Genomic DNA, 21,510 nt, shown 5'->3' with positions numbered 1-21,510 from the left:
TCCATACATAGCAGCAACTTGGTTGACCAGCAACAATGACGTCACATTACGGTACACACTTTCGTTTTATGCTTTGGCCATTTATGTTTGAACCTTATGTAAGCAATCCAATAAAATGGAGTTCTGAAAACTAGCCAATCTATAAAATTGATTGATGAATTGGATAAAATTATTTTCTCAGCGCTGAGAGGGCTAACTAGCTAGTAATATTAAACCGAATATCAAAATCGAGGATTATTAACGCATCTTGTCGTGTCCCTCAGTATATTTAAGGTATATTTAAAAAATCATATGGTATATTTCCGAGGGTCTGACAGATAAATGGACGGTCACACTGTTGCGGCCCTGCCGCAAACAAAAAAATGGCTGTGATTTTTGCACGACTGGACACAAATTTTGAATTTTTGCAATATAAAAAGTGAAATGCAATCACACCAAGTGCCAAGTGCGCGACTGCGAAGATGTTGATGTTACGGGGGCTTCGGTAGACTTCAAAGCAGCAGCCAACATCGGCGTAGGACACGAAAATTAGTTCCCCCCAACCTCTCGCACACGAACACACACACGCACTCAGCACACACAAACTCGCAGACAGTTGTTATTGGCAGACCAGACAGACAACAAGCCTTCCAAACATAATATGGAAGGAATGGACCTTTGGACATCCATGTTCTCGGCAGACTTTGAGGAGGGCGAGGAGGAGATCGAGCATTATGCGAATGAAAACGGCCTGGACAGCAATCCTGCCGGCGACGGTGATGACATTCTGCCCGAGGATGATGATAATGATGCGGAAGACGTTGAGGAGGAGGAGGAGGAGCCAACTGGCCGGGGTAATGGAAAGACAAAAGAGCCCGATTTAGATGATGATGCCATATTTGATTTCGATCTGGAGCCGATTGTAAGTATTGGCGAGCCACAGCCCCCTCCACTGCTGGCGCCTACTGGTCCAGTTGGCTCACCAGTGCGTCCCATGCTTCGCCACTCAATGCAGGCCAGGCAGGGCCGGCCTAAGGAGGTGTGTCTGACGGGAGGGCTCACGCGGCCCACCACCTCGCAGATCAATGCAACCGATGCGAACGGGATTCCCATAAACTATGAGCTGGGCGTCATCTATATCTGCCCCGCATGCGGAGCAGAATTCCGGCAGCAGGATCTCTGGAAACGGCACATGAACCAAATGCACCAGTTCAACACGCGGCGTGGCCTTAACTTCATGGCCATGGACAAGCTCTATCATCGGTGCCTGGAGTGTAACAAGCGCATCGCCATGCACAGCCGGGAGAACCTGCTGAAGCACAAGTTCACCCACTTGCCGTTTAGGTGCACCAAGTGCTACATCTGCAAGCGGGAGTACAAATACAGGTGAGTAGGACACTCGAGAGAACCTCAAGGGATGCCTACTTATGCTGAAACCCTTTGCAGACAAGACCTGATGGTTCACCTGAGGATGGTCCATTGCGACGAAGTGGTGGCCATGATGCGGGAGGGCTTCAACTTGGCGGGACGCAAGACGCGGGTACGGGAGCCGCGCACAGAGCAAATGCAGCGCATGGATCCGTTCCCAGAGAAGGACAATGAGCAAAACGATCTTCTCGAGCCGGAGACTGAGACTATGCCACCCATGCTGGAGGAGGAAGCTCCGCAGAGGCGTCGGAAAAAGCGCTACCAAGGAGGTCCCTCTGGCGACGGAGGTGCGGATCTTTGCGAGGATTACATCCACTACATGTGCCCCGATTGCGGCACTGAGTGCGACACCCACGCCCAGTGGAGTCAACACATTGAATTTGTCCACGACTACGTCAGCCGCAGGGGTCTCAACTTCATCAGCGTGGACATGCAGATGCAGTGCCTCGAATGCAAGAAGGTGAGTGCGTGGTACAGGATATTCCTCCTCCCATACCGATTGGTGAATCAACTGAATCTGTTGATGTAGATTATGGCTGGATATTTATCTATCGAACCATACGGTTTGATTTCTAATCTCATTCATTCTGTAGATTGTCATCCCCAACACCATTAAGACGCTGCGGGCCCACAAGTTCACGCATCTGCCGCAGCCCGAGTGGCTGCGCTGCAAGCTGTGCTATAAGGGCTACACGGAACACCACGAGCTGGTCAGTCATCTGCTGAAGCAACACCACCTAGAGTCGCTCATGCCAGAGGAGTCGCCGGATCCATCACCCGTCAAAAGGACAGATGGTGGAGGCGACGACTGGGAGGACAATGTAAACGGCAGCGTCCTCGATGACGTTTCGCCGCACTTTGAGGATGTACCCCGACGGGGAGGACGCATCGGGAGCGATGACATGTACGAGCCACACATCGACTACCTATGTCCGCAGTGCGGCAAGGAGTTCATCGAGAAGAAGCACTGGCGCACCCATGTGGTGCAGGTGCATGGCATGAACGATGTGACAAAGCTCAACTTTGCGATAATCAACGATCGCCAGCTGAAGTGCACGGAGTGCTCCAAAATCATAACGAACGCCTACGGCATACAGAATGCCCAGCAGCACAGGATCACGCACCTTCCATTCAAGGCATACGCCAGGTGTCGCAAGTGCCACAAGTCTTACACAGATCGCAAGGGTCTGGTCAAGCATCTGGCCACCTACCATCGTGTGGGCTACGTTCCGCACAAAAATTTCAAAATGGCCGGACGAGGAGCCCGGCTGTTTGTGTCGCCCAAGCAGCAGCGCAAACAGATTGTGACCCTGGGAAAAGAGACTTACGAGATAATCTTCCTTGATGAAGAGCAGACGCACTCAAGTGTCGACGAGGAGAACGACTTTGGAGAGCAGATGCAGATGGCGGATGAGGAGGACTTGCCCACTGTCAGTACCGACTTGCCGCCGCCCAATCCGAATCGCTACAAGTGCGTTGAGTGCGGAACATTATTCCCCACTCAAGTGGCTCTCAAGTTGCACATCAGTGAGGCACATACACATGCGTTGCGGGATCCCCCTCAGTACGGGGGATCGAAGAAGTTGGACAAATCCCAGGGCAAAGAGGAGGCATCCAAGAAGAGGAGATTAGGAGCGGGATCAGCAGCAGCATTAATACCATCACCATCAGCGGCCACAAGTAGCCCATCGCCGGGCACGGTAGAGCAGAACTACATATTCCTGTGCCCCTCGTGCGGCGAGGAGTACAAGACACAGTTCGAGTGGCGCCGTCACATCAACGAGGCCCACAACTTCGACAAACGGCAGTATCTGAATATGCGGCAGCTGGACAAGTACCGCTACCAGTGCACCCAGTGCAACGACATTGTGTGCAACTCCAAGTTGAAGGGCCTGCAGGACCACCATTTTCGGCATCTGCCCTTCCGCCTGTACCTCAAGTGCCTCGTGTGCGGCACCTGCTATAACCACAAGCCCAACATAGCCGCCCATCTGAGGACGCGGCACAACATCTACGAGCGCGAAACGCCATGGCGGGAGCTGCAAACCAAGCCCCAGTACTCGTATGTTCAGTCCAAGGAGAAAGACAGGGGTACGGTCGCCAAAAGCAGGCCACAATCACCCTCGCCCGCAGTTGTCGCCTCTTCCTCCGGCTCCAGCGCCAGCAGTCGCCCGCTCTGGCCGCAGTCCGAGAAGCGTCCCACTCGGCCGGCCGGACTTAACACCCTGGAGGACAGCATCTCATACCACAATGCGGTGGACATGGACTTCATCACCTACTACTGCCCCAAGTGCAACAAGAATTTCGACTCTCATGCCTTCTGGCGCAAGCACATCGTGGAGCATCACAACTTCAACAGTCGCGAGGGCCTAAACTTCCGGCAGATCGACATCCACCACTACTTGTGCCTGGAGTGCTACAAGCGTGTCACCGTCACTCATACCAAGGGCGCCATCGGGCAGCTCCAGTCGCACAAGTTCCGCCACCTGCCGTACCGCTCCTTCAAGTGTCTCACCTGCAACGGAGAGTTTGTCCGCAAGCAGATGTTCTTCAAGCATCTTAATCGGGACACCAATCGGTGCGACAACAAGCCCAGCGCCGAAAAGGTGTTTGATGACGAGGATCAGGAAACGGGTGGCGTTGCCTCCGCCGAAGATGAAGACGTAGAAGCATCAGCCTATCGGCTAATGTGCCCCCAGTGCGGCGACGACTTCACCACCAGCAGCCAGGCGGCATGGCGCAACCACCTTAACGTTGCCCACGGCCTGGGCAAGCAGCCTCTGCATATTCGGAAGGTGGGCGAGGGGCTCTACCGCTGCTACGACTGCGACGAGGAGTTGGCTACGAAGAGCAAGGGTGTCCTGCAGCAGCACCGCTTCAAGCATATGCCCCATGCAGCCTACATTCATTGCCAACTTTGCGAGAGCGGGGCGGATGAGAAGGCGGCTGAAGTGCACAGCATGCAGGAGTTACATCATCACATCCGCGAGCACCATCCTGCCGTGGAAGAGAGTGACGAGAGGCTGCAGAAGGTGCGCCAACTCATAGACGAGGAGGGGACCGACGAGGACAGTGAGACACCAGCAAACAGCGACAATGGATCTGGCTCGACGGCAAACAATGGTCCGTATATGCCGCTACCGCCGCATTTACTGGATGAGGATGATGATTTGGATTTTGAGGATCAATATCTGCTGGGATAGGGTGCATCACTCACAACCACACCTGCCAACAAATCCCACTGTCCCCAAAAACGTGATCTTCCAGTGGTCAACCGAATAATCGAGTCTCTGAAGGACAGCTGTTTCATGAGATTAAGCAAAGTATTCTTAGACATTACCCAATAGACACCGTCTAACACCTAGCTCCACTCATACTCATAGTTTAGTTTTAAGTTTTAAGAAACCCACTCACTTAAGTAGTTGTAAATCCTGAAACCTATTTATTTCAATGACATTTTCAAGACTAAAATAATTTAACTACATACATATGTACATATTTATACGCTTCCGTGTCCACGCTCTCTGGACTGATCAGGAATTAGTCAGAAAAAAGCGTTTCCAATGCATACCACACGCTCCCTCTGAGTAAACTCTTTGTTTTAATAATGTTAATAAATACGCCATTCACTTCGAGAACTAATCGACTTACATATGTATCTATACATGGTAAGGGCCCTAAAGTAGATGATTTTATTTGAAAGTACATCGATTTCTGTCCAAACATCCCGAACTTTTGACTGCAAAAAAAGTGAAAGCACTATCACTGGGCATCTGTCGATAAGAATCGTTTTTTCATGACCGTTCATGTTAGAATCGCTATTTCTCGGCTATATAACGCCAAGTTGGAGCTTGTATTTGTGCAGCTATTAAACTGGCAATATGGGCGTGGTATAAATCCTTTTGGTCTGAAAAGTATCCTTAGTCGTTGTACCCGAAGTTTTACAAGAAAAATGCATTATCTTTGAAAATTGTGTTAGGGTTTATATATATATTTTGTTATATGTATTAGTCGTACAATTTAATTTAAATTTTGCCTAAACCTCCCACAAGCCGCAGCAGGCTGCGGCTGCTGGAATGTGGAGCTGCAACGTATTCTCGTAGGTAAATATTAACATTCACCTCTACTCCTGCACTTGATTCTTTCGCGAAGGGTAAACACACTGGTCATACATATGTGGACCATTATCTTTGCGTTGCTACGGTCAGCTGCCTGGGAAACTGTGGTGACTGTGTCTCGTGGGTGACGATTATAATACGATATGTACGGGGTCCTCAAAATGAGCTCTAACGCTAATAATAATAAATAGTAATAATATATACTTTTGAAAAGCATAAACAATTGCACACTCGTAAAATTTGCAACTAAATGATAATAATACGAATACCAAAAAAGATACGAATTAACAAATTGGCTTAAAATTAGACAAACTGATTGCATGGAATGATGTCTCCGTAATTGACCGACATCCTGGTCAATCTCCGGCCACTTCTCCATCACTCCCCTCTCTCAATTATCTACATCTACTTTGTGCACGACGCTCTTCCTATTCGACATTAGATGTAAAAAATCCATGCATAATATGCATTGTGTGTGTTTAGTAACAATTTGTTGCTGCCCATTGCTGTAGTAATAGTTGTGGTGATTATTATTCTAGGTGCTTGCTTGGCCCCGTGATCCTGACACCTCACAGCGTTGGCATGTTGCGCCGACCGTTGCTGGGCCCCGAATCGTTCGCTATCCCATCCTGCTGGGCCTTCTGCTTGGCCCGGCGCGCCTTCTGCCGCGTGTGCTCTATTTGAAAGTCTTCCACGCGCAGGTTGAGTCGCATCATGTTGTTGATGATGAACTCCTCCTCCAGGATTTGTTCCGGCGGGGAGCGCATCACAGCCAGGGTCTCGCAGAGGCCAGTGCAGGTCTTGCGCACCTTGTGCCGACTAAGCGAGGCGCCGATTATGACCAGGGCTACCTTGAAGATTACCCGAATGCCCTCGGCCAGAAAGCAGTCCCACACGCGCAGCAGCGTCTCCCAAGGCAGGGTGCGAGTCATGCCACAGAGAAACCAGTCGGTCATGTAAAGCAGCGGCTCTACTTTGTGCTTCTGCAGATGGCGATACACGGGCGGGCATGTCTTCTTCAGCAGACCCTCCAGTATGCCCGCATCGTTCTGTATAACCTCCAGGCCAGGTATGAAGTAATCCTGCAGGTAACTGCAACCGCAAGGAACATCAGTTAATATAGATAAAATCTTTGAATGGTGTTTGGATTGACTTACACATCACACACGCTCACAAACACCCAAAAGGCGTCCTCTGCTGGCAGGTGCATCAATAGGAAAGCAGCTATCGGTGCCTGCGCTTGACAAAATCCAACCTTAGGGTTGTATATCGAGTAGGCCTTCAGAACGTTGAAGAGCTCTATTTGACCGACCTTCTGTTCATCGAGAAACATTTCGTGGAAGGGAAACTGACGGTGTTTGTCCTTCTTGATCTCCTCAATGGTCGCCGGGTTGCCGGGCTTCTCCAGCAGCTCTTCGTAGACATTTGGATTCTTCTTTTTGAGGAGATATGCTCCGGATAAATAGAACCAGGCCTTGGGCCTCACGGACTTGGGTATGCCCTTGCGACATCGATCACGAATCTGCAGAAAAAATATAGCCACTTAATAGTATTATGAGGAGTAAGGAGGAGGATCTTTCTCACCTTTTTGTAGTTCTTCGACATGTAGACGGACCAATTGTCGATCATGTACAGCCATTTTTTCTCGCGAGCTATGATCTGGGCCTTGGAAAGGGGCTCTTGGGGTTTATCTGTGCGCTGGAAGCCGCCGTAGAAGCCATTGCGATCCGGGCAGCTGGAGACGGTCGAGCACAGTGAGATGGTATCCAGTGAGCGCGGTGCTGTGGCCATCGCCAACGCCAACTCTCCTGTCGCAGCGACAACAAACTGAAGGCACAGAAAGTACGAGTATTACATCAAAGTACGCTCAATAAATGAATCTACAACCATTCCATCAAGTATGCAAACTCAAAGCGAGAGGGACAGATAGAGCCACTAGTAATTTGCATTACGTTATTATTTTTATTGTGCCCATAAGTACTCGCGACTGGGATGATAAAAAAATGCGCAATTAAGTGCTCAACGGCCCCCCACTGCTCTGCGCCTCTTCTCTGAATGAAATTACTCATTTCCATTTCCATGCTCGACAGAATTTGGGCAATCTTGGTCGTCCCACTCTTATCACAGCATTATCATTAGATTGTGGAAACTCAAGGAGGTTCCATTGAGAGAAGTCCGTGAAATACTCGTCACACCTTGGCATCCTTCTGGATCTGCTCCAAGCAGTCGATGCTGTGGCGGAAGTGCGAAAAAAATAGGGAAGGCATAGCCAACAGCCAGCCGAGGAACCGACTATGCGGAAAAAAAGTGCCTGAACACTGGTTTATAGGAGCTGCAAGTGCCCATCTCTTGGATAAACAGCTGTTAATTGGTTACTTAATCGAACAATTACTCAGCCACTTGCTGAAGTGTTCCCGATGCCAAAGTGAAAGCGCTGCGCAGAAAGGGAATCGGATTGCCTGCCCCTGGTCCCCTGCCGGATGCACGGCCCTGTATAATGAGAGAATTGCAAGTGCAGCAACTGCAAGTAATTGAGGCAACTGTGCCGTGCCTGCACAGCGCCTCACTCGGATAAACAGCTGGGGGGCAAAAAGCGAACGAAAGATCGGAGAAAATCAGAATGTAAAGAAAATTAGTTACTTTTCTGCTGTTTGCTGCGACGACCGACCTCGGGCAACGGAATTAGAACCTTATCTGCGGACAGCGGGGCGAGTCATAAAGCATGATCGCATTCAGCACAAGCAAACTGAAAAGGTTCCTCACCGCGCGATCACAAAACGTCACAACGCCTCTGGGCCATGCCCACCTGAACGTGTTAGCCACCCACCATTACAGCTTTTCGGTTTCTTCGCACTGGCTTCCAGTCTCCCCAAAATCAAATAACATGAGGTATTCCACATTTTTGGTCTCTACTCTTCATCTCACCCAGGTGTGGTGTGTCAACAGAACATATGTACTGTACATATATGTAACCATTGCGAGAGCGACAGACACATTACTTTGATTTTGCCTACGCGCACCGAAAACAAGTGTCTCTGTGTGCGGAGGAGCCCCCTCATAGACACATGCTACGCGCTACCATGATTCTCCGTTTAACTGTGTGTGCAGCACAATTGTTATTATTAACCAACGCCTCCCGTCCGCCCCCACATACGTCGCATAAACTGTTCGCCTCACCTTTTGCTATGCTGTTCTCGTGCTGCTGCTCCTGTGTCGTGGAATGCGCAATATGTTATGGTTTCCGCGTAGCTTTCTTTTCATAAAGCAGCGTTGCACTTTCGGTTTTGGGTTCGCGTACACTTTGTGCCCGCACAATGTGTAGTATAGGAAATTGTTATTATTAACTAACGCCTCCCAGCCGCCCCCTTGTTAGTGTGACCGCAGATTTATCAATAAAATATACAGCCTGACAATAAGAAATTTACCGTAATATACCTTGTAATTTTCACAATATACCGTAAATATACCAAAGAATATGGGCCCACACAATCATCGATTGCAATATCCATTCTTCCGATGTTTATGTTCGGATTAAGATTTCCTAATTACTGGAGGCCTTTTAAAATTTGAAAAAACACTTATTGGGAATTCACAAGTTGAATGCAAACGGACTGAAATTTTCAAAATAAAAAAATGAGCTCATTTTGCAGCGCAAAAATGTGTAGATATTTAGAGTGACCGCGTGAAGAAAAACTAATTTTATTTCCATATAAATACCAGCCTGGCAGAGTGCTCGCTAGGCGGAAAGATTTAAATGTTGTTTAACTTGATGCGGCGCATTTGAATGCGTGGGAAGCTGGGAGATCCACTTGTTGGCCACCTTCGAGTGCGCCAGGCGCCACAGCTGCAGCCACAGAAACGGGAATACCTGTACCACGGCAAGGGCCGCGACGCTGCTGCCGATTTTCCGCCCGGAACCGTGATTGACGACGCACAACAGGAGCCCAACGGACATGGTGCTACACATGAACATCAGCCAGGCAAAGATCTGGCGTTCCTGGGACCACAAATCTTTATACGCCCCTCCCAGGATGCAGACAATGAGGAGCCAGGGCAGCAGCATCTTCAACGTCAGCACCAGGCCACTCGTCCAGAGATTGTAGCCGAAACAGGTTTCGTTCAGGATCGAGACAAAGTCCACAACCAATGCAGGAATGCTGCCAGTCACGAAGATGGAGTACCAGCTGTATATCAGTATGTGCAGGGCAGCCGTCTTTGCTGGGATGCATTGGTCGTCGGTGCTCCTCAGTCTCAGTCCCAATTGCAGTTCCATCGCAAGCATCTGGATAACCAGCGACTCGTAAGCTGTGCAAGTCAGTGTGTATAGCGTGCTTAGGTTGAAGACGATCAGCTCTGTGATCTGGAGACTTCGCCGTTGAAAATATGCGATATAGAAGAAGAACACCCACGACGCCAAAACCATCAGGCAGGGCACCGGAGCAGCTGCAACATGGACGAAGGCGGCCAGCAGTATTGCGCCATTAATCAGCCACGTTATCAAACCAGGACAGACTCCAAAGGCTAAGGGGCGCACAAGTGTAAGCGGAATGCTGATCAGTAGAATGTTGCGTTGCGAGCAGCCAATGGATTCGGGAAGAACGGAGATGTATGCGAGTACTAGGAGCAGCAGCAGCCACAGGTAGAACTGAGACCCGCGCACTCGAAAGGCCCCTCGAGTGCTGTAGCAAGCGAAGCCCAAGTATCCCAGAGCCATGATGTATCGTCGAAAGAAGCCACCGAGGCTGATCTGTGCAAGCACCAGAGGCCACATCAAGTCGCTACAGGATACCACGTTGCTACTACTCTTCAGAGCTCTCAGTGCCAAGACCCACACCAGGGAAGGCAGCAGAAAAACGGCCTGCACCAGCAAGGGGACTCTTTGGAGGCACATGAGGGCCACGAGAAAGAGCGTGACCGCGCGAGAGATGATGGTGGATCCCCACAGGCAGTCGGATAATTCTTCCGAGATCTCACCAGTGTCGGCCGACTCTCCAGGCCGCTCCAAATGACAGCGCAAGCAGTAGACCCATCCAAGCAACGCACTGGAGGCGGAAACCAAAAGGACGATGCGATAGTAATCCATGAAGTAGTTGATGCACTGATCAAACACGGGCATGTAGTTGCTGGTGTACTCCAGCAAGGCCTTAAAGCGCTGCTGCTGTTTCAGTGCGAGACTCGACTTCACGAAGCTATCCATCAGCTTGGAGTTTAGCCAGTGCGCTGGCATGGCTCGGGAGAAGAGTCCAGACTTATGGCGCTCGGACAGGTGTCGCGCTTGTGCCAGCACCTGGAGGGCGTTGGTGCGCATGGCATTGGCCTCATAGCGGCTGCTAGTCCTGAGGAGCCCGCTTGGAAGATTTCCACGATTGTTTGCCGGCGGTGGCAAGCCCAGAAGTGCACTCATCAGAGGTGTCAGCTGAATGGGATTTAGCACATGCAGCGGCAGCTTCATCTTCTGGGCATTGGCTTCGAAGCTGCGGCCTCGAATGGTCGTAAAATGATTAACGCCAGAGCCCCAGAGGAAAAAGGGAGCCTGCACAAGTTTGTTGCTTTTGTTTGAACATCCTAAGGAGGCAAGGATGTAGGCGAGGCAAATGTAAGATCTTGGCGGAGGTCTCACCATATGTGGATTGTGGAAACCCAAAGTCGGAGGTAAGCAGATAGGCTGTTCGTTCGTCTGGAAAGGAGTCTTCAAAGCGACTGTACATTTTCCACACATTGATATCCGTGAACTTTAGATTGCCAGACGTGACACGTGCACCCCTGGCATCTTCTCCCGACATCAGATGCACGAAGAAGAGAAGTCCAGTGCGCTCCTGCAACTCCTGGGATTCGCTCAATAGAAACGTCTCCACGGCCCGACTGACCGATTCCTCCATCTCGAAGCTGTTCTTCCGTAGGCCTGGAGTGATTTCGTTACTTGGAACTGTGACTGTGTCGATGTCTGGAAAGCGTTGCTGCATATGGGCCGTGGTCCAGGCATAGCTGTGGCTGCTGCGATTGAAGATCGAGTCGAATGGGGCCAAACTCCGCAACCAGTTGTGAACAGCCGATGCCGCATCCTCATAGAAGCCCGAGAAAAGGGCCACGTAGGAGGAGAACTGCGAATCGATGGGCGCCGCGGGGTGACATATCCCCACAAGACCCTTTTTGAGGAACAGTTGTCGCAGCAGTGCCCAGTTGTTGCAGTAGTCCTCGAAGAAGGTATTGGCACGCAGACCGTCCTTGACGAAAACCACCAGACGATCGGCCGGCACTCGCTCCGTGAGCGGCTCCACCTGCTGCGGCTCGAGGACTCCGACATCCGTCATCCGAAAGTACACCACGTAGACGGATGCAAAGAGGAGCAGCTGCACCAGCGAGTAACTGTAGTACGAACGAAACATTTTCTCACTTTCCTACTTGAGAATTTGTTCTCTCCCATTAAACATCAAATGCCACATATATTCCACATATGCCACATGCTACTGTCATCTGCATATCATTTGCTATCAGAGCAGGCCTTTAATTTCGTGTTGAGACTTTCCGGTAGGTCGAAAATGTATCTCGTCCTACTTCAAATCCCACTTTCAATAATTGGAAATATAATTTTTCTGCTGTATCGTCGTGTGGCATTTCGACTGCTCGGGACACTAAAGACACGCGTGGAAATGTGGAAAGTGCAGGCTGTGGTGGTGCAGCTCCTGCTGCTCGGCTGCCTGCTGCGAATCTACTTCGAGGGAAGTCTGCTGTCCAACTCCAACCGAGAGCCCCAGCAGACGCCTTGGGAATCGGGAATCGCTCCGCCGGCGAATCGTCTGGTGGTTTTCCTCACCGATGGCCTGAGCGCCGAGACGTTCTTTGCCAATAACTGCAGCTCCGTGCCGCATCTGCGGGAGGTGTTCGTGAAGCAAGGCCTCGTTGGAATATCCCGAGGCAGTGTGCCCACCCTCGTACGCTCTGGACAGATTGGTATTTTTGGTGGCTTCTTCGAGAGTCCACTGCTGCTCCGCACTGGATTCCAATGGAATTCGCCGACACTGGACACGTTCTTCAATCACAGCAAGACTGTCCTGGGCTGGATAGAACGCCAGACGAATGTCTACACAAAGACCTTGACGCGCGGAATGTTTCAGGACCACACCGCAGGTCCCAAGCCAAGGGATCCTTGGGTGCTCCGTCAGCTTCGCTCGTACCTGGCAATCAATGAAACAGTCGACCAATTGCGGAGTAAGACTTCCCTGATACTCTTCGTATATCTGGGAAATATTGCTGCCGAGGGCCCCTTGAGCAAGCGGTATCAGGAGAGGCTCTATTCTGCACAACGCGGTATCCGAGAAGCCTATGACCTGATCGAGAGCGCCTTCAAGGACAGCCGCACTGCATACCTGATGACGTCGAGCCATGGGATAAGCCAGATGGGTGGGTATTACGAGCCTACGAGTCTCTCTTTCTGTTGAAATTATATCGAGTTTGGTTGTTCCCTATCAGGCTCCAATGTCGCCGGATCCAGGGATGAAACCGAAACGCCGTTCTTCCTCTGGGGCTCCGGTGTTCCCCAAATGGCACACAATGTGGCACACAACGAGGGCCTGCAACTGCAGCGGCCCCTCATGGAACTGCAGCAGATCCAACTGGCGCCCATCATCTCTGCGTTGATTGGGGAACCTCCGCCAGCAAAGAATTTGGGCAGGCTGCCATTGGGATTCTTGTACGTGTCCATGGAGCAGGAAGCGCAGGCGACTTACTTGAATGCGCTTCAACTGCTGGCCCAGGCGCAGCTCCTGATGCGGCAGCATGAGCGCGGTTTCTTTCACAAGTTCCTGCCGCAGTTCAGAGATCTTGACCAAAGCCTTATCGAGAGCTACCGCCTTCAAATGGACCGACAGCTGCAGATGGGCGCATCGCAGGAGACACTGCAGACGATCGAGAAGGCTGCGACACTGGCACAGGAGAGCCTCAAGTACTATCATAGCTACTATCGCATTCCGCTGCTGATCGCCACGATGGCTGGACTCCTGGGGTGGATATACTGTCTGTTGGTCCAAGTGTCGCAACAGTCCGGGAACTCCAGTGAGCCAGCAGAGAGCGTGGAATTTATCTCGTGGACGACTATAATGATGGGGGCAATGGGTGTGGTTTTAAGCGTGGTGATCCTCCTGCAGAAGGTGCCCTTCCTGACGGGCTTCTGCATTTTGCTGCCCATCTACATCTGGTGCATGGCACTGGCCGCACGATCAGCGCAGGGCACAAGCATCCGCTACGGTCTGCTGCACCTCAAATGGATCCTCGTCTCCATTGTGTGCTTCATCGTCCCCATTTTCCGGAGGGGCTTCCTCTGCCTTCTCTATGTGGGTATCGTGTGTTTCTACAATCGTCGCCACTTCAAGAAGTTGTCTCCGCGATTCTTGGCATGGCTGGGATTGGTTTGCTGCCTCAGCGTCCTTCTGTTCTGCCTGCAGTGCCCATCGACCCTCTCGCTGACAATCGAATATGGAATGTATCTCCAGGGAGCGAGCATGGCTCTGGCGATTCTACGTCCCCTGATCTTCGGCGAGAAGCATGGCGCAGCAGTGTGGATCATCAACGCGGGCGTATTGCTGATCGGTGGCTATGGAATGTATCTAAGGGAGACCGGAGAGACAGTGCCGCTCCTTTTGCACACCGTTTGCTGGACATATCTCCTGTATGCCTTTGGATCGGTGCCGTACGGCAAGAGATTGACTCCGAAACGCCGCCTTGAGCGAATCTGCTTCAACCTGACGATCCTACATACGCTTCTCAGCGATTCGTTTGCCTCGCTCTTCGTCCAGGCGCTGATCATCGAGTACCAGATGGGGATTGAAGTTTATCTAGAGACGAAGCAGCCTCGCAATGCACTGGAACAGATGGCAGATGAGAATGAGGACCAGAACGAGCCGAAGATTGTGTGCCCAAAGGAGAACTTGGCTCGCGCCTACTACTTTTCCATCTCTACTCTACTGTACTTTCTCCTCGCGCTGCTCGGCACCGGCCACTGGATTACCAGCTTCACCTTCGCCCCCTCCACTGCGCGACTCTTCGCGAAGGATTGCTGCTATGGCTTCACGGCTTTCTTTGTCCTATTGAAGATCTACATCCCATCCATCATCATCTTGTCCAGCATGTGTGCGCGCAGCCAATACGCACGCAAGAACATCCGCTCAATCTTCATCTGCCTGATCCTCACATGCAACGCCGGATTGTGTCTATTCCTGTTTGTCAACCATGGTCGCTTCTGGCCAGCGGCTCATCCTTCTGTAGTGCATGTCGTCCTGATCAATATTGCTGTCGTCTTTCTACTTGTGTGCGCCTGTTTGGCGGGTGTTTTCTTCCGAGGATCTCTCCAGGTGAGATCTACCTCTACGTCCACCTCATCCTCAAAGTGGAACGAAGAGCGTTCGTCTCAGAGCGATCCCCAAACCAATGTTTAATACTGCAACTCAATCACTTGAACCTTGAACTAAATTAAATGTGTGCGACTCTTGTGTGAGACACTTCATATATGTACGTATTTTTGGTAGTTTATACTCGTATGCAGTGCAGTGAGAATGTGTTATCCTGTCCAAAGTAAGATAATACTTTAAGTAGAGTAGCAACTAAGTTAAATGCAGCTGCGGCAGATCGTGCAGAGCCCGATGTCCGTCGGCAGTGTAGCGGCGATTAATGTGGGATGGTGCCGTCGTTGTAGGACAGCCGGAACGAAGCATTGATTAGCAAGGATTTGTCCGTTCTTGTGCGTCCTACTATGCCCACATCTTGTCCTTAATCTTTGGTATAGATACCTTCAGTCGACAATGAACGACTGGACTGGCCAACAGTCTGCGTTGGCCCTGACACTGAGGCCCCCTAATGGAAACGCACGCCTAGTAACTAAAACTTATTGTATGCTTAAAGCTAATCGAGGGTCTATTCCGACTTAGGTTTCTGTGACTGCAGATGGGCCTGCAATAGAGGGAAAATATAATACAGTCAGAAGAAGGACTCACCAATACTCAAAACTATTCAGCACTCACCTTTTCAGCGACCTTTAAGAGGCCATCGAAGCTGCTCTGGCCACCTTCCAGGACCATGCCATGGAAAATCTTTGAGGCGCTGCCGGTCAAGAGCTCATATGGAGACCCAAACTCCACCACCTGTCCAGAATCCATCACTAGGACCCGATCCGAGTCCATGATTGTGTTCAGACGATGGGCAATCGTCAGCACTGTGCAATTCTTGAACTTGTTGCGAATGGTGGCCTGGATGAGGGCATCTGTCTGCGGATCCACATTGGCCGTGGCCTCATCCATCACTAGGATGCGGTTCTCGCGTAGAATGGCACGCGCCAGGCAGACCAGCTGCCGCTGGCCCACACTGAAGTTGGAGCCGCCCTCGGAAATCTTGCTCGACAGGCCACTTGGCAGCTCGGCGACGACCTCTTTGAGCTTCACTTCCTCCAGGGACTCCCACAGCTTGGCATCGCTGTACTCCTCAAAGGGATCCAGGTTGTAGCGCATAGATCCAGAGAAGAGCACCGGCTCCTGAGGAATAATGGAGATCTTGCTGCGCAGATCGTGCAGCCCCAGATCGTTGGTGTCGCGCCTGTCAATCACAATGGATCCCTCGTTGTAGGAGAGTCGGAACAGGGCATTGATCAGCGAGGATTTGCCCGCGCCAGTGCGTCCCACAATGCCGACCTTCTCGCAGGCCTGAATGGCAATGTTCAGGGATCGCAGAACATATTTGGCGGGCTTGTCGGGGAAGTACTTCAGCGAGAGATCATCGAAAATGATCCTGCCCTCCTCTGGCCAATCTTTTGGCGGCTTCTTGTCCGGTTTCGACTCAAAGTCACCCTCCGGCTCGATCTCGTCGTACTCCACCACCCGCTCCACCGCGGTCATTGTGTTTTCCAGCTCCGCGGACTGGCGCATGCCCCACTGCACCATGCCTGTCATGCCCATCGCTTGGGTAATGGCCAGACCGACCTCGCCAGAGCTCTCTGGGGGATTGACGAAGTAATTCAGAATTATGATAACGATGTAGAGGGTGCAAAATAGGTCGAGGTAGTAGCCAAAGGCCCGATTCGTGGCCAGGAAAGCGTAGTACCCGGAGCTATGCAGATCCTGCAGATTGTCGAACTCAGCGATGAGCGCCTTTTGCGCCCCTAACGCCCGGATGGTGGGCAGTCCACTGATGGTGGCCCCCAGGTGGGAATATATCGGGGACCTGGCCACCGCCTCGAGCCGCTTCACATCGCGTGATGTCTTCAGGTAGAACTCGCGTATGTAGTAGAACACAATCGCCAGAATGAGCGTGAGGATTAGGTAGTACGGATTCGTGATGCAAATGACTATGATTATGCCGGCGAGAGTGAGAAAAACCTGCACTACATCCAGCATTACGCTGGGCAGCAGCTCATCCAGCTGCCCCAGATCTTTGGAGAAGCGATTGAGGATGCGGCCGGAGGGATTCGTATTGAAGAAGTACATGGCCGCCCGCGTGATGCCGCGGTACATGGCATTGTGGAGGGTTGTGGAGCTGCGCATCGCCATCTTGTAGAAGAGTATCGTCCGCACGAGGGTGAAGACCACGACGGCCACATTCAAGGCGGCAAAGTAGTACATGTCCGCCGGATCCGAGCTCATCTCTGCCTTGTTACTGTTTTTGTCGACCCTGCAAAATAAAGAAGGCAAAGATGAATTAGAGAACTCCGATGGTATTGCGATGGAACTTACCAATAGGAGAGGAAGATGTCCGCCGCAGAGCAAAGGATCTGCGTGGCCAGGCAGAGGAACAGCATGAAGGAGAGCATAAACCAGCTACTGCCCGCCGACAGATACTCCTTGTAGAGCCCCGTGCCGATCTTGCCCTCTACGCGCGTCTCCTGCATTTGCAGCGCCGCCTCCTGGGCCATCGACTCGGCCATGGAGCTGAGCGAAGTGAAGCTATTGTTGCGGCTGGTGGGGCGACTGATCTTGCTGCTGCCACGCCTGCTTAGCGAGGGCACGCTGAGGCGATCCATCTGGTCGCACATGGCCACCTCCAGCTCATCCATGGCATCGTCCACATTATTGGGATTGGTCAGGAGCTTGGCAAAGTCCAGGCCGCTGCGCTTCATCGTAGAGTAGGTGCCCATGGCGCTGATGCGTCCCTTCTCCATGATCACAATGAGGTCCGCGTGCTCCAGGAAATGCAGCTGGTGCGTGACGAGGATCACCAGTTCGCTCCGCAGGTACCCGCGCATGCACTGTTCGAAGAGGTGGCGCCCCACGTGCGTGTCCACTGCGCTGAGGGGATCGTCCAGCAGATAGATGTCTGCCCTGCGATACACTGCTCGGGCGAGGCTGATACGCGCCTTCTGTCCGCCGGAGAGCGAAGCTCCTCTCTCGCCAACAATCGTCTTGTCACCGTAGGGCAGCAGCTCGAAATCCCGCTCTAGGGCGCACTTCTTGACGACAGTGCGGTAGCGATGCTTGTCCCACTCCAAGCCGAAGAGTATGTTCTGGCGTACAGTGCCCGTAAAGAGCCACGGCTCCTGCGCGGCGTATGAGTAGCTTCCGTGCACCCCTAGGCTGCCGTTCTCAGCGGGAAGCTCTCCAAGCACCGCCTGAATCAAGCTGGATTTACCAGCGCCCACTGGTCCTATCACGGCCACCAGCTTGCGGCGTCCGAGCTGCAGATTGATGTCTTCAAGCGTGGGCTCTGCGCTCTGGCTCTCCCACCTGGCAGTGAACCCGTTAAAGTCGAGCAGTTTCTCCGCCAGGCCATTGCTTTTCGGGCTGTCACCGGCTGTCACGGGCTCCTCCTTTTGAATCATTGACTTGTCGCGCACTTGCGTCTCCGAATGATGCATGAACGTCTCCAGGCGGCGGATGGAGACGAGGAGCTCCGCAAACTGCGAGATTCCCTGCGGGAAGAACATCGTCACGGATCGACGCAAGATGTTGTAGAAGGCGGTGACAAAGAAGGCCTTCTCGGCTGTCAGGACTTGACCCAGGAGGACGTAGGCTATGAGGCTGGTGGAGATGAAGATGCGCGACAGGAACATGGCGAAGGAGATAAGAATGCCGCGAATATAGTTGACCTGCTTGATGCATTGCATCTCCTTGAAGCGCGTGAGCTCCACCAGCTTCCCGAACGGCTTCTCCCAGGCATACATTTTGATCACCTGAATGCCCGAGATAATCTCGTTCATCATCCGCACACGCTCGTCCGTCCGTAGGGCAGTCATCAGTCGGAGGACGCTCGTCCGCTTTCCTAGGTAGGATTGAAAGGGCAGAAAGAGGAGCATCACGGCCACGCCAAACAACGAGGATACTCCAATCTGCAGAAAAATAGGAGAGGGAAAAAATTAGAAAATATCTTTAGTCTTTCCTCTTTCCTCTTTCCTCTACTTGCCTCAATGTACATGAGATATGTGACGACTATAAGCTCCAGTGGAGCCACCCAGAGGTAATGTACGTTGATAAGGACCATGTCGAAGCGTCCAACATCGTTGGACAGCAGATTAACCACCTGCCCCACCGTCGTGTCCCCCAGGGCAGTGCGACTGAGACGGAGCGACTTCCGATAGATAAGACTGCTCAGAGCTGAAAGTAAGAGATGTTTCCCCGGCACCCCGTAAGCAATGAGACATGAAGTATTCCCCCCAGTAAGTGGACTCACCAATGCGCATCTTCATACCCAGATGCAGGAGGCCAAGCATATAGGGATGCCCAAAGAACACTGTAAACACGGAGGCAGCAATCAGGCCGGCAGCATAGAGCTGAGCCTTGAAGAGATCTTTATCATCACCGGCAAAGTAGGCCATTATTCCAACCAGACAGATGGGCTGAGTGACCCTGAAAAGAGATGAGAAGAGGGGAGGGGAATTGTGTTATTAGTGCAGTCTTTGGCGGAGCTGAATTTGCCACTTACTTGGTGAGGAATTCCTGGAGGAACAGCAGCACCCCAGTGACCACCAAATGCCATCCAAAGACTCTGGTCATAACGCGTCCCAGGCGGGGATTATCATTTTTGAGCACCTCCTCATCCCAGGCAGCGCACAATCGATCGCCCAATGAATCTAAAAGTAAGGCAGAATAAAATGAACTGTTTTTTCGGAATTTGAAAATCTTTGTATATCTCACCCGACTTGTGCTCCTGGAGGGCCCGATATAGATCCTTTTGCTCCAGGGTCTTTTTCCGGCCCTTGAAGAGAACGGGCATGGCAAAGCTTCATCCCACAGAGAAATCCGATTAGGGTTTTTTTATGGGGAGTAGAACAAGATCACAGACCACAGTCAGATAGATAGATATCCAAGAGCCAAAGATAGCGAAAGAGTTATTGCGGTGTTATGACACACAAGGCTGACATTATTTGAATCTTATCAGAGGGTAATAATGAAAGCCGTTGCTATCCGAGAGATACGCACGGGAACATACATATTTACATATATGTATATACATATGTACATATATTTATATTTCGAGTTATTTTGCTCCCGTTTCCCTCCCACTCTCTCCCTCTGAGTCATACGCAATTTTAGCACAAGAAATTGTGACCCTAATCGGTTAGTTATAATGGGTGTTATAATGGGGTTAGTTCCACCAGAAAAAGAGACAGTGAGAGCGGCTGAGTTCGATGAAGAATGTGTACAGATTTCCATGCCTTGTGCAATGCAAATTAAGCGAGCCATTGAATGAAATAATCATCATGTCAGAGAGTTGTCACGCGGCCAGTTCTATGAGTTCTATGAGAGTCCACATTCCCCAACGCCAACCCCAACCCCAGCCCCACTCAAGTCCCCATTCTCCACTCCCTTGATACTCACCAGAACATCAGCGTTGAGAGGGGATTGGAGGTCTCGCGCGGATTCTCCGGCAGTTCGTTGGCTTTCATCGACTGCATGTTGGATGACGCTCGGTTATTGGAACTTTGTTTGATTTAAATTTGAATAGAATTGCACTTTGTATGGGCTGACGGGCTTTATACTATATTGCCTCGCATTACAATACGGATTTGGTTTGAGCCCCTGGATATCTCGATTGAGATCTAAATTGATTAGTATCCTATCCCGTCAATCTGTATCTCCATGAATCAGCAAAACCATTATGGACACGCGCTTGTCTCTAATTAATAATTAGCTTGACATTAGCAAGCGGAGAGCAGAAACCAGATGGAAATGCGAACGATTTTGATTTAGATCTCCGTTCGGATCGCCGGACTCCGATTTCTATTTGCGTTAAAGGCCGAAACTTTTCCACTCGCACCGCACCTGACTCTTGACATTTGCTTTGATACGCGACGAACCCGTTTCACAGTCCATTCATTCGATGCAGACAGACATGGGCTGGATGGAATCTGTAACTATATCATTTTCAACAGCAATAAGAACACACGTATCACTATAGTACTTCCGAAATAAACAATCGAATCGGAATTTCGTAATCAGTATTTTGATTTTATTGGGTTTCGCCCACACATGGCGCAACGTGTTTCTCCGCTTCGCGTACGCTTCTACGACTGCTACGACTGTTCACGCTCAGACTGTCGACTTCTAACGCTCGCTCTATGCCGTATCGGTCGAACTGTTATGGGCCCCAAAGCTCAGGCCCCACCGTTGCTCTCTCTCTCTCTCTCTCTCTGCTCTGTCCATCTCGCGTTTGTTGTGCCAGGTTAAGATCGCCTCGGATCTCTCTCACTGTGTGGAGCGACTCTCTCTCTGCGCGCCCATAGCTTTCCATTGTGCTGTAAGCAGCTGGTGCCTCGAAAGTGGTATTTTCTTTCTCCACACGTTCTGGTTTCGACTATGGTAGTCAGTTATAAGCAATACACATTTTATCACAGAGATATGTAGTCTGAAAGAACAAAATGTTCTCAGTATTTTTATGTAAGAGGCACACAAAACCACATAAAATCTAAAAGTTATACATATTTTACAACATCAAAGAAAACAAAGACAACAAAATTACAAAAACCCCTTTGAAGCCTTGAAAAGGACCCTAATTTTCATCGTCAAGTTTT

General features: G+C 51.0%; 5 protein-coding genes across 5 annotated transcripts; 2 read left to right on the top strand and 3 right to left on the bottom strand.

Moving 5' to 3' along the window:
- Positions 1 to 328: 328 nt before the first annotated feature.
- Positions 329 to 5,042, top strand: LOC111069995 (zinc finger protein Xfin). Its single transcript, XM_022360276.2, has 3 exons — positions 329 to 1,365; positions 1,426 to 1,867; positions 2,001 to 5,042. Exons 1-3 carry the CDS (start codon positions 641 to 643, stop codon positions 4,608 to 4,610), a joined length of 3,777 nt encoding a protein of 1,258 aa, XP_022215968.2. The 5' UTR covers positions 329 to 640; the 3' UTR covers positions 4,611 to 5,042.
- Positions 5,043 to 5,375: 333 nt separating this feature from the next.
- On the bottom strand, positions 5,376 to 8,900 carry LOC111069996 (TBC1 domain family member whacked). Its single transcript, XM_022360277.2, has 4 exons — positions 8,703 to 8,900; positions 7,110 to 7,352; positions 6,683 to 7,047; positions 5,376 to 6,617 (listed from the first exon to the last, which is right to left on the bottom strand). Exons 2-4 carry the CDS (start codon positions 7,314 to 7,316, stop codon positions 6,095 to 6,097), a joined length of 1,095 nt encoding a protein of 364 aa, XP_022215969.1. The 5' UTR covers positions 7,317 to 7,352; positions 8,703 to 8,900; the 3' UTR covers positions 5,376 to 6,094.
- A 298-nt stretch (positions 8,901 to 9,198) lies between these two features.
- Positions 9,199 to 11,982, bottom strand: LOC111069961 (GPI ethanolamine phosphate transferase 1). Its single transcript, XM_022360232.2, has 2 exons — positions 11,146 to 11,982; positions 9,199 to 11,090 (listed from the first exon to the last, which is right to left on the bottom strand). The coding sequence occupies exons 1-2, from the start codon at positions 11,909 to 11,911 to the stop codon at positions 9,262 to 9,264; spliced, it is 2,595 nt and encodes an 864-aa protein (XP_022215924.2). The 5' UTR covers positions 11,912 to 11,982; the 3' UTR covers positions 9,199 to 9,261.
- Positions 11,983 to 12,025: 43 nt separating this feature from the next.
- Positions 12,026 to 14,956, top strand: LOC111069960 (GPI ethanolamine phosphate transferase 1). Its single transcript, XM_022360231.2, has 2 exons — positions 12,026 to 12,926; positions 12,996 to 14,956. The coding sequence occupies exons 1-2, from the start codon at positions 12,065 to 12,067 to the stop codon at positions 14,954 to 14,956; spliced, it is 2,823 nt and encodes a 940-aa protein (XP_022215923.2). The 5' UTR covers positions 12,026 to 12,064.
- LOC111069959 (probable multidrug resistance-associated protein lethal(2)03659) lies at positions 14,923 to 20,889 on the bottom strand. Its single transcript, XM_022360230.2, has 8 exons — positions 20,318 to 20,889; positions 19,634 to 19,719; positions 19,422 to 19,569; positions 19,170 to 19,345; positions 18,903 to 19,093; positions 17,240 to 18,828; positions 15,539 to 17,177; positions 14,923 to 15,467 (listed from the first exon to the last, which is right to left on the bottom strand). Exons 1-8 carry the CDS (start codon positions 20,392 to 20,394, stop codon positions 15,432 to 15,434), a joined length of 3,942 nt encoding a protein of 1,313 aa, XP_022215922.2. The 5' UTR covers positions 20,395 to 20,889; the 3' UTR covers positions 14,923 to 15,431.
- Positions 20,890 to 21,510: the final 621 nt, after the last annotated feature.

This window comes from Drosophila obscura, unplaced genomic scaffold (genome assembly GCF_018151105.1).
Source record: "Drosophila obscura isolate BZ-5 IFL unplaced genomic scaffold, ASM1815110v1 contig_4, whole genome shotgun sequence".
Taxonomy (NCBI): domain Eukaryota; kingdom Metazoa; phylum Arthropoda; class Insecta; order Diptera; family Drosophilidae; genus Drosophila; species Drosophila obscura.
Note: the sequence above shows the minus strand (reverse complement) of the source record. Positions and strands in the feature narration are given on the sequence as shown.

Bases quoted from the DNA above. Each gene is read 5' to 3' on its own strand.
- LOC111069996 (XM_022360277.2), bottom strand. From the start codon at position 7,316: ATGGCCACAGCACCGCGCTCACTGGATACCATCTCACTGTGCTCGACC. The intron at 7,048-7,109 runs GTGAGAAAGATC...TTTTTTCTGCAG, and splicing joins TGTCGAAGAACTACAAAAAG to ATTCGTGATCGATGTCGCAA. The intron at 6,618-6,682 runs GTAAGTCAATCC...TTGCGGTTGCAG, and splicing joins TTTGTGAGCGTGTGTGATGT to TTACCTGCAGGATTACTTCA.
- LOC111069960 (XM_022360231.2), top strand. From the start codon at position 12,065: ATGTATCTCGTCCTACTTCAAATCCCACTTTCAATAATTGGAAATATA. The intron at 12,927-12,995 runs GTGGGTATTACG...GTTCCCTATCAG, and splicing joins CCATGGGATAAGCCAGATGG to GCTCCAATGTCGCCGGATCC.
- LOC111069961 (XM_022360232.2), bottom strand. From the start codon at position 11,911: ATGTTTCGTTCGTACTACAGTTACTCGCTGGTGCAGCTGCTCCTCTTT. The intron at 11,091-11,145 runs GTGAGACCTCCG...TTGCCTCCTTAG, and splicing joins GTTTCCACAATCCACATATG to GATGTTCAAACAAAAGCAAC.
- LOC111069995 (XM_022360276.2), top strand. From the start codon at position 641: ATGGAAGGAATGGACCTTTGGACATCCATGTTCTCGGCAGACTTTGAG. The intron at 1,366-1,425 runs GTGAGTAGGACA...AACCCTTTGCAG, and splicing joins AAGCGGGAGTACAAATACAG to ACAAGACCTGATGGTTCACC. The intron at 1,868-2,000 runs GTGAGTGCGTGG...TTCATTCTGTAG, and splicing joins AGTGCCTCGAATGCAAGAAG to ATTGTCATCCCCAACACCAT.
- LOC111069959 (XM_022360230.2), bottom strand. From the start codon at position 20,394: ATGCAGTCGATGAAAGCCAACGAACTGCCGGAGAATCCGCGCGAGACC. The intron at 19,720-20,317 runs GTGAGTATCAAG...TGTGGGATGAAG, and splicing joins CTCTCAACGCTGATGTTCTG to CTTTGCCATGCCCGTTCTCT. The intron at 18,829-18,902 runs GCAAGTAGAGGA...ATTTTTCTGCAG, and splicing joins CATATCTCATGTACATTGAG to ATTGGAGTATCCTCGTTGTT.